This window comes from Triplophysa rosa, linkage group LG19 (genome assembly GCF_024868665.1).
Source record: "Triplophysa rosa linkage group LG19, Trosa_1v2, whole genome shotgun sequence".
Lineage (NCBI taxonomy): Eukaryota > Metazoa > Chordata > Actinopteri > Cypriniformes > Nemacheilidae > Triplophysa > Triplophysa rosa.
The window spans coordinates 11,171,760-11,187,115 of record NC_079908.1 but is presented as its reverse complement, the minus strand read 5'-3'; the positions used below and the strand labels follow the sequence as shown (position 1 = coordinate 11,187,115).

At 36.4% G+C, this 15,356-nt stretch overlaps 1 protein-coding gene across 6 annotated transcripts in view; it reads right to left on the bottom strand.

Moving 5' to 3' along the window:
* Window positions 1-13,224, bottom strand: part of gria1b (glutamate receptor, ionotropic, AMPA 1b) — a 49,593-nt gene extending 36,369 nt beyond the window's left edge. For 5 of the 6 annotated variants that reach the window (XR_008964920.1, XM_057360155.1, XM_057360156.1 and 2 more), the window contains exons 1-2: window positions 2,850-3,253; window positions 2,579-2,713 (exon numbers count right to left, since the gene is read on the bottom strand). Coding sequence is in view for 5 of the 6 variants with exons in the window: in XM_057360155.1 (XP_057216138.1) it covers window positions 2,579-2,713; window positions 2,850-2,979 (265 nt within the window). In the remaining variant the exon portion in view is untranslated. Of the gene's footprint in view, window positions 1-2,578; window positions 2,714-2,849; window positions 3,254-12,910 lie in introns of those variants that run through there. The other variant, XM_057360157.1, reaches the window with a different exon arrangement.
* Between the last annotated feature and the right edge of the window lie 2,132 nt (window positions 13,225-15,356).

The following is a 15,356-nucleotide window of genomic DNA, read 5'->3' as shown; positions in this document are numbered from 1 at the left end:
AATCAAAAGTCGATGCATTTTTTGTCAATGCGTCAAGATTACTATCGCATAGCAATATTCGCATTCTTATATTCCCTTTGAAAACATCTGAGCGCCCTGCCGATGCTGAAAAACGAGCTGAGGAAGATGTTCTGTACACTGTGAACATTCTGCATAACAGTGGTGCATTGCAAATGAAGGATGAAAGGCGCTATTTAAACAATACTTGCACTCTTCATATTCAGCACACTGACAAAAAACGTAAAGAGATATTCTTGAGTTGTCATATTTGTCTTGAATTGCAAAATAAATAAAGCTTGGAACTAAAAATGGGCGAATAAATGACAGAATTTTCATTTGTGGTTGAACTGTTTCTTTAAAACTGGCAATATGGGAAACTATCTTCAATCCCAGGTGATCACCTGTCCTACACCAGCTAAATATTGTCAGTTCCCTCCCACATAATGGATTTTTCACTATACCCCCCTTTGTGTTGCTACTCCCACATGCATACATCAAAACCCCAGAAAATAATCACTTTGGCTATGATGCAATGAATAATAGATTAAATGAATCTGTTTGAGCTGCGCTAAACGATTACTGTAGCTCCTCAGAGACGAGGCAACTTTGGCAACTTGTTCAGGCTCATATCTAAGAAAACACAGGGGGCTAAGCTGCTGTTTCTACATACAGTACATTACTGCTGTGTGCATGCAGTGCATGCAAAACTTTTTTTCTTTTAATTTTACAGAATTTCACTGTTATTTTTTACTGATTTTTCACATATAATGTCAAAAGCTGTCATTATATCACTGTTTTTTCACTGTCAAACTACAGAAAAACTGCAAATTTACAAGAAAACAGAAAGCCTGTAATTTTACAGGGGAATTTTACCCCATGATTTTTTTACAATGTGCAGTATATGTTGTTTTGACAGTATTTTAAAATACCGTACTTATTGTCATTTTTTGCTTAATTTGTACTTACAGCATATCATGATGTATATGAAGAGTTTTGTTCCAAAATGAGATAACTCAATCACATAAATCATGTTTTTATTATGTTTTATTTTGTTAGTTAGCTGTATTTGTTCAGTTATTATGGCTTAAACCAAAATAAACCAACTGCAGTTTGATTGATATAATTTGGAATGCTCAATAAAAAAAAAATGTAAACGGAGTTATCTCATTTTTCAAGAAAATAGATGCTAAAGAAGACACTTTTAGTACTTTTACAAATCATACTTTTTTCGATTACTCGTTCAAATCAGGATCAAGATTTTGTACAAATCAAAATCCACTTTTGAAGACACAGCTGTTATGAACACTGATTTTTCTTTGTTGCTCCTGAAAGCCCCATTCATTGTTCTGCAGTCTGGTTCTGTTGCCTGCAGCGAGGTCTCGTCAAAAAAATAACAAAGAAGAAACAGCGGACGGAAATGATCAAATTATAATCAGGCACTGTATTTTGTTGTATTTTGTAGCACGCTAGTACTTGGTGTACAGAAAACGCTTCAAGGTGTAGAGATTAGAGAATGAGACAACGACAGTTATGTACAATCAGACTGATGAGTGGACTCTCTGCAGATGTAAGCTCCTTATAATTACATTCACATTCAAACCCAGTCATGTTACATGCTTTGTGTGTTGTACGTTGCTGTGACAGTGTACATCTAACAAGACCCTCTGTACTGTCTGTCACCCAATAAAACTGCCTCACAGGAGTCCAAGCAAATGGAAAACCGTCTCAGTTTCTGTGCTCAGCCCCCAGCCTCATACAGTACTTCGCTTTGAGGCTGTAGATCACATAAAAGGGCACCACTGATGTGTAGATGAGCCTGTGTCACATGTATACTTCTCTTGGAGACACTACAGCCAATATGACTCATAAACATGATGGTGATCAGTACACTATGCCAAAAAAATATCTGAAATATGTTTGTTTGTTCTTAATCATTCTGCATTTAATGGAGACATAGACGCTGATGTGCAGTATTTTGCTGGCAGTAGTTAGCACAGATATGGAAAGGTTGTCTGTGTCAATCTGAGACATCAAAGGGGAGACATTTCTGAGTGACAGCCAGCTGAGCCAGCAGTAGGGGTGTTTTTGAATTGAAAAAAAATGTTTGTGCTAGCAACATAGTGGATATATATATATATATATATATATATATTGCATGAATGGAAAATAATGCATGCATAGGTCTATTTTGTCTATATTTAAAAAATGTAAAAGGGCATAATTATAAATATGAAAATATGCCACTGGCTTGCGCAAAAATACACAGTACAGGTCAACCTCAAGTGCTTCTAGTCGTTTTATTGCTAGACATAAGACATCAGACTTTATGCTTTAGCCTACAGTAGCTAATCCAGCTGGGTTTAAGACTGAATACGTGAAAACACGTTTACAACAACAATAAACAAAATGTCTAACGTTTACCTACGGTTTCGATTTTTAAAATCCTCTGTGCAGAGTCGAAGTGAAATTCAATAAAGCAACAAGCTGGATGGAAACAGGTCGAGTGCGCACTGCAGAGGTTTGGCTTTTGTGGAAGAATAACATATCTCTGATGTATACATGAATAAAAAAAACTTACAGGCGTATGTCATGGCAAAACTGCTCCCCGTGTCCACCATGTCCACTTGTGGTACCAGTTTGGGGACATCGTTGTGTTGAGAGAGCGCAAAACGGAACACATCATATTCGTGGGAGTCGGTTGGAAACAAACCTCCTGTCGAGATGAAAAACAAATGATTTCGGTGTCAGATGAGAAATGTTTGCTAACTGTACCTTAACTTGCAGGAGGGGAACTTTAAATCGCTCTCTCGATACGTATGTGAGGAAAATCCGCGAAGTAGCCTACTTACCTATATTAATATTACTTGGGAAACTTGAGCATGAACACAACCCAAGCAAGCTGGTGAAGAGCAAGGCGAAGCTTTGCCGCATATTTCCGTTTGCATTTGAAAAACTGACGAAAAGCCAAATTCCAAACATATATCCCAAAGTCTTTGTTTCTTGTTCACACAGAGCCCATAGCAGTAACACAGAGGCGGCAGAGCGCACGGTGCATGCGAGCCGCGCTGGCTGCTGTGCGGACACTCGATCCTGTCGACAATAACGATAGCGACTATATAAACGTGTCTCTGACAGCGCTACCTACGAATGAAGAGAGTCGGCAGTGTCAGCAAGAGAAAAAAACAAGCATCTTAATCGCTTTCTTGAAAGCATCACCGCACACTCGCGGCGGGTAGTCGCGCTACTCAGAGTAGAAGAGCAAATGCCAGGATAAACTCGAACCCATGCGCAGACTGTACCATTATAGCAGCATGTTTTTCCCTCCAATTTGAAATTGCATTAAGTAATTGCATTAAGTCTTAAATTATATACAATAATAAATGCATATACTTAAGAGTGATATATAGTATAGGGCCTAACTATATAGTTTAAAGCTGTCAGGACAACAATTTTGGGAAAGTTGGTGTGAACGAGATAAACTGAAAATTGTACTTAGTTTGATTTCTATCAAACTAGATTTAAGCACAATTTTCAGTTTATGTACCAGTAAGCTCTTGACGTATCCATTAAACATCTTAATTATATTTTTATTAATGACAGAATTGCACGAGAAACCTGGATTAAACGAATTCAAATGTTTAATGTATACAGTATCTCGTCAGTCATTACTCATCAAAATGCGTTTCAATGCACCCAAGATCGTGGTTAATGCTCATTTCTTTACCCCAAGTCAGTGTGTTTTAATCACCTTAACCGTACATGTCTATTTTCTATTTCATAAAATAAAAAAATATAATGATTTAAAACTTGATGAAGTGGGCTTTGATTTTATTGCTTCAGTAGGGAATTGCACAGATTGCGTCTTTACTGCGTATTCCATACATTAATAAATGATAAATGCATGTTGTATTCACATCTATATTACATGCATTACAGACTTAAAACTCTCAGCATTTTGTGAACAAACAACTCATACAACTAAACACACTATGCAGTAGATTATAATGCAGAACTGCTCCTGTTATACATTTTATTCCCTAGAAAATGTACTTTTGTCAATACAATGTTTTTATCACCTAATTCATATTTATTTATGCAAGTTTGCTCCTAACATACAGTAGTTTAATATAACCATCACATTGGGTTAAAGATGAGTGCTGTCTACTGAGATTAGCTCACATTACAAGTGACAAAGGCCTGTATAATTAAGATAGCACAAATGGCAACTTCAGGATGTAATGATATTAACATCCATGACACAGACCAATTACAGTGTGGTGGAGCTCAAGTCCCTTGCGGCATACCAACAGAAGAAGGAACTTCTCTCGTATTATCACGCTTTATTATGTTATACTGGTAAGTGCCAAGACAATGCCTTGGGGGGACTGGGGACATGAGTTCCCGCACGTTAGCTAAAACGATAAATGAATGAATTATTGAGCATCCATGAATACATTAATACTCTAAATAAAATAAGTGGGGTTTGCCCATAGGTGTGATTGTAAACTCAGTGGCTTTCAGAATCTGAAAGCTTTGAGGAAAGTATGCTCTATAGCAAAAGGGTGACATGCAGCTGATGGCTTTGGGGCATCTGAACTTCTTTAGAAATGTATCTTCATCGTTTGAAAGCTACTGCAGGTTACAAAAATGTATAAGTCTAATGCTATGTATGTATAGAGAAGTATGAATATGAATATTAAGGATGTGTCGGTGCTACAAGTCTGCATATACAGTAGGCAGAAATAGAAAAACGCTCCTGAGATGTGTGAAGATGGGCCTGCTCCCTCAGAATCAGCTTTCCTTTCATTCTGGTTACAAGAGGATCCATATCCTATTTCTCGCATAAGTGCTGGCACAAATTTGGCTGCTTGTCTTCGATTTTTCCCTCTGAGAAAATCATTGGATGATCTAAATCTTATAATAAAAATCTTAATCAATAGGCTAAAAATATGCACTGTAAATGAGCTTAAATCCAAGATGCTGTCATTTTCCTAATCGTGTTACAGTCAAATTCCTCTAAACCTTAGATTATAACAACATTACAGTCCTGCGTCTAGAACAGAACATTCTTTGGCATCTCTTTCTCTTTTGGAATGTCTTCTCAGAAAGTCACCTGACTGAAGTTAATTAAAAAACACAACAATGTCGCATTAGTAAGTAAATGAACTGATTGTGATTATAAACTTGATGCATCTTGATGACTAAATGTTAGACATAAATACAATAAAATGATCAAATAAAAATTCAACATTTAGCTCATGCAAACTTACAATGTGTTGCAAATCTTGAATACTGCAAAGAAAACAAGTTCATTTTCTAATACATAACATAAACGTATACTGTATGTTTTACATGTATTTTAGGATCAGTTTAAAAATGAACATATATGATGGAAAAAGCCTGATTTTTTTGCAGCTTTCTTGAGTCTTTGCATTCTGTGAGTCTTTCACATTGCTGTTGGGTGACTATGTCACTCCTGAGGTTTGATTCTGTTGAAATTTAACGGGCACTTGACATGCAATACACACATTTTTTTCCATGGCTGTACATTTACATTTAGTCATTTAGCAGACACTGTTATCCAAAGCTGTAGTTGGTCTCCAGCAATTACAACACAAAACTATAAGTTTATTAAACATTTAGTTATGGAGCATAACTTTAGGTTGGTTGACAGTCACTAATACAAAAGTATTTTGCGTTCTTGTGTGGTAGCGTGTCCTCCCTGAAAGACCTATTCTGAAAGTTAAGGATGTTTTTATCTTCCATTAGTTATGAAAGTTGATGAGGCAGAGCTAATTCAGCAGTGCTGGAAAGTAACATTTGCGTCTGCTTTATAACTTAAAAGCTTTTCACCTTTGAGAGGCAGACAGTGGAACGAGAGGTCTTTTAACAGGAAGCACTGAGGCCATTACCATCATTACAAAACAAAACTGTGTAGAGAGAGAGAGAGAGCGAGAGAGAGAGAGAGAGGGGGGGGGGGGAAGACTTCATTCCTTTCGAATTAATATTGCCAGTGTGTCTTAACTGTCATGCTCTGTTTTCATTTAAGTCGAGGGAAGATGCGAGTGTTTGACTCAAAGAGAGCAAAGGGGATTCTTTAATCTTTTCTGAACAAAGACTCAGTATGAAACAGACTTTGATTGTGTTTTGTTTTCTATATTGTATTAGAAAAATAGAGTTAGTTCCTATATTAAAAAAGAAAACAACATCTGCCGGTAATGCCATCAAAGATAATGGGCTGATTAAAATTAATTCTCAACCTTTGGTGCATAACTAAAGCGGGATAAAACAGAATAATAGACCAGACTTTCCTTGCACGAGAATTCAAGTGCAGTAATATTTGTCGGAAAATATTGAGCAGTTCTCGGGCTGAATTAGATGGTAAATGCTTTAATTTCCTGTTGAATTATTCTGTACCTACTCCACATCCTTGGAAACTTCACATTAATCTTTACAAGTGAGCAGGGATGACAGTGTACTTAACAGGAGAGTAAGTACATCAAATTATGGTTGATGGAATAGGACACATGCAGCTTTGTCAGCATTACTCCAGTAGCCTGTAGAGGAAGACAGGTGTCAATCTGGGATATATGAGGAATGAATCTATGGGAACTGTACTGTAACAATGTAAGAAAAACCCCGTAAAAAAATGACATTTTCTGGCAGCTGGGGCGCCAGATGAATACCATAAAATAACAGTTTTTCACTTTTCACAAAATTGCAGTCTTTTTCTGTAATTTGACGGCTTTTTTACCGTATTTCAAAAATACGTGAAAGTACAGCTGCACGGTAAAATTCTGTAAAATGAAACAACATTTATTATTTTTGGAGCCTAAATACTAGGCATGATTTATATGATTACGCAATTTAGCATTTAGCAACAAGCTATTCTAGTTCTATTCACTCTATTTGCAGAACTCTTGGTGTGATTGACTAGGTTTTGTGATAAAAAAGGCTCACTGACTTGTTTTAGCTGTGTAGTCTTTGTACTCACCTATTTTTGTGAAACTTGTCAGGCATTATGGGCTATTTATATGTATTTCAAAAGCACATACAGCACCTGTAACTAATGTTCAGATGTACTCTCACGACAATTTCTGGTATTAATTGAAATGGAAAAATGGAAATGAAAAGGGACTGTGGCTCAATCTGAGCTATTTACCATTAATTTGAAATAGCCTCAGCTATGCTTTTATAGGTTACAGAGATACACCCTCTTAAAATTTTTCAGAAAACATTTGCCACCAGTTAAATGCTAATGCTGAAATTAGTTTGCTAATGCAGAAATCAGGTTTAGCAGAATGTGTCTTAATTTCGCATTACGTCATTTCTCTCTTCCTTTATATTCGCACAAGGCCACAAACCCCCGACCCGATTATTCGTTTGTCAGCGATACAGTCTTTTTAAACAGCAAATATAAGAAATAAGATACAACATCAGTTCAAAATCAACATCTAGCATTCATAGAACTGTGAGGGTATGAGGAAACTTGAATCTGCCTTTCCCACTTAAATCATCCTTAATTGCCTTTATTTCAGTTGTCATAGCAACTGTGCAGCTCTTTTGTGGGTTCTGAACTGGGGTGTGGGTGGGGGGTAATGACTCTCAGCTTTATGGTTCCACAAACAGACTGTGGAGCGCAGGAACACAAGCATAACACATCAGGGGCCAAGAGACGAATGAGCAGAACAACTGCCGCGTGTGGAAAAATGCGAGGAGAGAGGCAATAAAGATGTCATTTGAAAAGTCACATTATTTATTTTTATTTTTATTTGGTGGCTGGACATACAGATTTGTGGTAAAGAGAAAAGCACACTAGGAATAGAGAAATTAAGAAAACCCATGATGACTTTAAGCCCCACCATTACTCTAAAGAACATGGCAGCCTACAACAAATATTACAAAGCGATGCCAGATAAGTGCTGGTTGGAGTCGAAAAGGCCCAATGCTCATTGCATATCATTAGAGTGTAATTATACTGCGAAGAGAGTCAGCAGTTTCCTCAGTGTTAAGATATCAGCTTGGTTAATTCAATGAATGATGGATCATATTAAAAAATGATTAGCAAATGGAAAACTGCTTCAGCTTCAGACTAATTACTACATGCACGCGCACATTCTCACAAACTCCCTCACTGCTTATTAATGCAAGTTTAAATGAAGATGTGAGCTCAGGTGTGGTTTGCTGGCAGGAAAAAGAGCTGAGCGGGCAACACTAGAGTTACCATTACAAAGATTAAGCATGTTGAGGTCATAAGGACAATTATGAAAATTCTTTCATCGTTTATTCACCCAAATTTCATTTTAAACTATGACTTTCTTTCTTCTGCAGAACACAAAAGAAGATATTTTAAAGAATGTTGGTAACCAGACAACATTGGGGCCCCATTGACTTGCATTGTATGGACACACAACCATTGATAAATTTCTCAAAATATCTTCTTTTGTTCCATAAAAGAAAGAGTCTGTCATGGTCCTGCCTCTCCTTGTCTTGGTTTTCAGGTCTTGTGGCAGGATGATGTCAGACCCATGTGTTTTATGTGGAGAGAAGGGCATGGCATTGTTTTGATTTTGTAATGCCATGCTCTCTCTCCGGTGTCGCGTCTTCTAGTCCCGCCCCCTAAGTTTTTAGTTTTGATTCGTGTTTGGTTTATAGTGTTTTCCCCCATTGTGGGTTTTTGTTTGTCTCTTTTAATAAAGAGTGTTTTTGTTAACCCTTTGTCTGCCTGCGCTTGGGTTCTCTGCCATCACAAGCGTGACAGAGTCATACACACTCTTAAAAATAAAGGTGCTTTGCGATGCCATAGAAGAAACTTTTTTGTCTAAATGGTTCTATAAAGAACCTTTAACATCTGAAGATTATTAAAAAAAAGTAAGAAAGAGATGGTTCTCTAAAGAACCTTTGACTAAACGGTTCATTGTGGAACCAAAAATGGTTCTTCTACGGCGTGGCTGAGTGCAGGTTTTGAATGACATGAGGATGACTCATTTTGGTCTTAAACCATTAAAAAGATCTTTGATACGTTTTTGATGACAGTTACAGTAAGCACATTTCCACTGAGTCTGTATGTTTCATTTCAACACTTTCAATAATCATATTAATAGTAAACCACAAAATGTCCAATTTATTTTTGTTGTACACCACTTATAATTGATGTTGATATTTAATGACAATTTAATAAGTGGATAAACATTTATATCAAAATAATTATCTTTGTATCACCCCATTGTAATACAGGAGCTTCAAATTGCAAAATAACTCTATTCAACACAAAGGAAGATATTTGGAAGAATGTCAGTAACCACACAGATCTCGTCCCTCATTGACTCCCATACCATTTTTTCCATACTATGGCAGTAAATGGGGCATGAGATCTGTTTGGTTACTGACATTCTTCCAAATATCTTCCTTTGCGTTTAGCAGAACAAAGAAAATTATTCAGGTTTGGAACAATCTGAGGGTGAGTAAATGATGACAGAATTTTCATTTTTGGGTGAACTATCCCTTTAAAAATGTTCTATTAACTCCAGCAGTGTAAAACTATGATTTTGCTGTGGCACATATGGTGTGTAACGGCTTAATAGATCTTTAAAGGGGTCATCATTATATAATCATCAGTTCTGGATCATTAGCACAAAGCATAGCTTAAAGACGGTGTTATGAAACCGAGAATGTCACAAGTTAGTTTTAACTATCAAAGTTTATTTGACAGGCCATTATGTAGTCATTGACATTGTGACACATGTAATTAGTCAGTTTTATCCGTCATTAAGTCTGTCACCATTAAGTTAAAACGATTAGTCATTTATTTAAAAAAAATTGATAAAAGTTCATGGCCACTTCTGGTCTCTTTAGTTGACTGCAGGCGTTTATGCTTCTGGGATTTAGTCCTAGTGAGTGATACAGAACAGCACTTTAAGTCTCCTACAGTAAGCCCAATTAGAAACCCAGCGATGGCAATACTGAGAGTTTTTATGTTTAGTTCTCCAACCTCCACCAACGAAGCTGTCAGGCCTGTCCATGAGAGAGATAGGCTTGGGCACACCTACAGTAAAGCCTCACATTTCCCCCTCGGTTCCTCTCTGCAACTTTTGCTCGATTTGCAAATCTGATGCATAATGCATTAAATAACATGATGAATAATTTGTAATCTGACAATTAGTAATGTGTTTCTCGGCTGAAAGAGGATGAAGGCCATGTTGAAGTTATGTTTTTTAATGTTATTTTATTCATGAAGCAGCATTTGCGCAGCTCGTGCGAGAGGGGCCCTCTAGAAAGTTCCATGTAAATGGGAAATGCACATCAAAGGTTCCTTTCAACCTGTTGGGGAGGTGGTATAGAGAACATGGGTGAAATGTGTCTTCAAGAGTATTTTTCACACATTTGCAGAGGATGCAGAAAAGAACAGAAGATAATACTGCATATTACATTATTACATATTACACTGCGTAAATGCATTATACATTAAACATAATATATTTAATTATGAAACATGCTTTATTTTATTCCATAACTTTAAAAACATGCTTGTGATATGATTATGAAAACTGTTACATAATGATGAAAATTGGGAACATTTTGCACTTTTAGAACAATAAGGAAGGGTCCCATGTCCTAATGTTTTATGTATAATCTAATTCAATTTGCACGACGAAAACGAGGGCAACACAAACTAAGTTATCTTGTTCCTTTATTTATTTAAACCTTTTCTACACTATGTGGACAAAAAAAAAACACTAAGGGAAGAGGACCTTTCTTAAGCAGCTGCTTTTTAGGTAATGGTTTAGGTTTTGTTGCTCAAGACAACGAAAAGAGAATAAGAGAACAGATAGTTTATTGCTGTGAATTTTGACGGTTCTGCTATAGAGGCATTTACTGCTACATTTACATTTACAATCGTTCCAGTCCAGTTCTGTTGAATTTCAACAAAATCAAACCTCAGGAGTGACAAAGTCATCCAACAGCAATGTGAAAGACGGACAGCATGACAAGACACATGAAAACTGTGATAAAAATCCAGGTTATCAATTTTTTAATTACATTACATTTTATTTGAAATTTGGCAGAAATATTGTTAGTAGTTCACAGAATAAAGTAAAAATTATAATTTTACCTAAACACATACCTGTAAATAGTAAATTTAGAAAAACTGAAATTGGTCTTTAAAAATTGTCTCTTATTTTTTTCCGCGCTGCATGTTGTATAATCTGTCATGTGCTTGTATTTCACCAATCTCAAATCTTATTTCTCTAATCTCTTTATCCTCCGCTGTATTATCATTGATAGTTTAATTAAAGCTTCTAATTAACCAGAATAAGCAAGCATGCTGTAATATACACTACCAGATACCCATTACAGTATTAAGCCCTGTCCCTGTTTAAGATAAAAAAAATATGTCTAATAGACTTCTGTTTTTGCCTGGTTTCCAATTTTTAAGAACAGAAACCTGTGGAAATTGAAGTTTGCAGCGGTTTAAGGTAGAGTCACTCAGTAACCTTTGCGATGGTCAGCTGTGAATTGGGATTTTCAGAAGTGGTGACCTCAGAAAAACTTGAACTTTTGAAGCTTTTGTGAATTGTGTCCAGGCTTTGAACTCTAATTAGCTCTCACTGAATAGCGCTCTTGGTGCTGAATTAAAGGCTCAAAGCACTTTTCTGCTAAACTCCAGTTTTTGAGTGCCGTGTGTGTGTGAAGGCAGCACTGGAAAAGGCCCAGGGCAGAGCAGAAGATCCTTCCAGCTGTGGCCCTTTCAGCAGGGCTGCAAAACACGCTGAGCTCCCTCCACCCTCTTCTTCTTGACTCTCAACTTTTACTGACTTCAATAGTTTATAGTGTGTCAGAAATATATCCTGTCCTAACATACATTACATTTCAAATGTTTCTTTAACCAAAAGCATTTGAATTTCCAGGGATTTTTTTCGTACTGCATTAACAGTCACATTAAAACTTCCTTTCAAATGCTTTATCATGCATTCATCTAATTTTGCTACATTTTATGTATTTATTTTGTTGTTTTACCTTGTTTGCTCCTAAAATAGAAAACTATGCTAATCTAAAAAAGCCACTTTCAGACCATTTTTATAAACTGTTTCAATATTTATTGTGTAAAAGTTTTTTTAATTGTTCAAATGCTGATTTCTATGCTCTCTGGTATCTGTCCAGTGCCCTTTGAATACAGCTTTTGATTAGTAGTGTAGGATTAAACATCCTAGACAGGTTGTTTAGCATAAAAAACGAGGTGATTTGAGAGAAAAGCCTGTCAGACCAAATTAAGAAAATTAATTTGAGAGGCAGATGCCTTCATATCTGTCAGCTTTAACCAGATGTAATTGGAACAGATTGGTTTAATTGGGTTAAGGGCGCATCTTCACTCAAAGTCTGTTCTTGAATAAAAACCCATCTTTACCCAAGTGAAAAAAAGTTTTGATCATATGTGACTTTTTGTGATGAGGTGCATAAATGTCCACTTTAATTTAGCTTTGATTCATAGCAGAAACATCATTAGTAAATTGTATCAAGGTAATAGTTCCCATCCTCTCACATGTCTCTGGGTTGAACGGAACACTTTAGGACCACGTAACAATACCTGCCATACCCTATTAAAAGTGCCAGCAGGACCGAAACATTTCCTGCATATGAAGATGATGCTAAGTAAAGAGCATGTCTTTTATCCATTTACTTGGCTCATCAACCTGACGTCACCTTCATTTAATCCACCTGCATTCAAGCGTGATAACCGTATTTCCCTCTGACAAGACCAATTTGCTAAATACAGAAGCTTCATGTCACGCATTTGAATCTTGTATTCAACATTCTCAGTATGTCTATCAAACTTTGAAGCAGAAGCTAAAAGCCAACATCAAGGTAGCTAAAAAAAGACTCTACCCATATCCAACAACAGTTAGCCTACCATGACAGCAACAAGCAGCAGTCGGCCTGCTAAAAAGCGTGTCCGGATTGTATCTGATTTGAGTCATATCTTCGGGCGGAAGCCCAGGGAGAGGCTGCACAGGCATGTGGGCCGGAGCTGAGTGGGCTTTCAGTCGCAGCGCATTGTTACAGCGATTCAACCTCGCAGCTTAGCCAAGCACAGCGCTATCTCCTCTCAGCAGCGCTGTATTCAGTACCACGGACAGCGCTGGTCACAGAAAGACAGGAGGAAACAGTAAGACGTTACAATCGGCGTGTGACATCCTTACGGAAGAATCTTCAAAATGAAGCACCATCCACAGGGGTGTCCTATTCTCGTCACACAATCAATTGCCGGAACACAGAAGGAAAATCAGGCATTGTGGCGGTAACAGCTGGTCTTGTCTGTGGGTTGGCAGCTATACAGATGTAGAGTTTGAGCTTTTATATTCCTGTGGCAGATCGGCTTATATGGTGTTTAAAGAGCACAGATGTCTCTTCGGCAATATATTGACTGAGTAAAACTTTAATAAAGTCTTTGTTTAAAACTGAAGTTTGGAATTTATGAGACACTAGAGTTACCAAACAGAACGGGGGAATTAATGATCGCTTTTACATAGGTCTTTGAACACTTCACGTCTGCCATTAAAGGTCCAATGTGTAATCTATTGACAGAAATGCAGTATTATATACATATGTCTTCAGAGGTGTATATACATAATGAAGCGTTATGTTTTTTTAAGCTATTTCTATCTATTTACACCGTGGGTCCCCTTATGTGGAATTTTAATTTATTGAGGATAGCCCCTTGAGATGTAACGTCTCATTTTCAAGGGGGTCCTATAACACAAAACAAAAGTTGACAACATAAACACAACATCAATACAAACAAGTAAACACAATATACAAAACAAAGACATGCTCTACCAGTCCCCCACTCCTACAGCAATCAACATAATCATAAACAAAATCTAAGAAGTATAAGTAAATCAAAAATATACACAAATTATTTTAAGATAAGAAAACAAGGCTAGCCTAAAACAATAGAGAGAAGAAGCCGATCTCAAAGACAGAGGAAGATTATTCCAATCACTGGGAGCTTTATGTTGAAAAGCCCTACGCCCTGCTTCACTAAATATTCTAGGAACATAGAAAAAAGGAAATTGCACATGTCTAAGTGCATAAGAAGCTCTATATGATATCAAGTATTGTTTCAAATACGAAGGACACACAAAATAGACACATTTGAACATAAACAAAAAACAGTGAAATTGTCTTCTAGATTTAAGATGTAATCTATTTAGCTTTTCATACATATGGCAATGAGTACGATATGGACACCTTTAGACAAATCTACATAAAGAATTATAAACCACATTAAGAGGCTTCAAGTAAATATCAGAGGTGTTTTGATATACACTATCAGCATACTCAATAAGAGGTAATAATACCTGTGAAACTCGTTTCCTAACTTGATAAGTAAAACAATTAAGTGAGCGATAAAGTAAATGCAGCGCACAAAACAATAGCATGTTTTATTAACAATATAATCAATGTGGGTCTTAAAAGTAAGATGAGAGTCAATCCAAAGACCAAGATATTTAAATGACTCCACAGACTCCAGAGATGAACCATCATCAAAAGTAATATTCAGATCAAAAGGAAAATAATGACATCGTCATGTGCAAAACATCATACAACAACACTTCTTCTTATTCAATGTAAGCATATTGGTAGAAAACCATTTTTGGACCAAATTAAAATTGAATTGTAAAGAACTCTGGATTTGCAACGGACCTGATTTAGTGGTATAAATGACAGCATCGTCAGCATAAAGATGTATGGAGCACTTTTGGCATTTATGACACAAATCGTTAATAAAAATTGAAAAAAGTAATGGACCCAGAGTAGAGCCTTGAGGAACACCTTTTTCAACAAGCAAACAATCAGACTGGAAGCCTTGGGATACAACATATTTACGTTGCTTGATGCCATCAAGTTGTATACACTGGACCTTTAAGAGTCTACTCCAGTTTTGCCTTTAATATGCATTTCTGCAAGTGTTGTGGTAAATTTCAACAGAAACAAACCTCAGGAATGATATAAAGTCACCCAACAGCAATGCGAAAGACATAAAAATGCATTAAAGTCAAAATATTCATTTTTAACTGATCATAAAATACATGTAAAATCATTAATATTGTGTTGGTTAAACATGAACATGAACTTGTTTTCTTTGCAGTATTCAAGGTCTGCAAATAATTCTTATTTGACCAGTTTGTCTTTTCTGAAAATAAATGCAAATAAAAACAATAGTTTCATTTGGAATTTAGGAGAAATGTTGTCACTAGTTGACAAAATAAATTTTTTTTTGAGAGGTCTCTTTTATCCATGGTTGTATTATAGTTTTACCCCAAATTCACATCATAGGTTGAGCCAATGTTGCT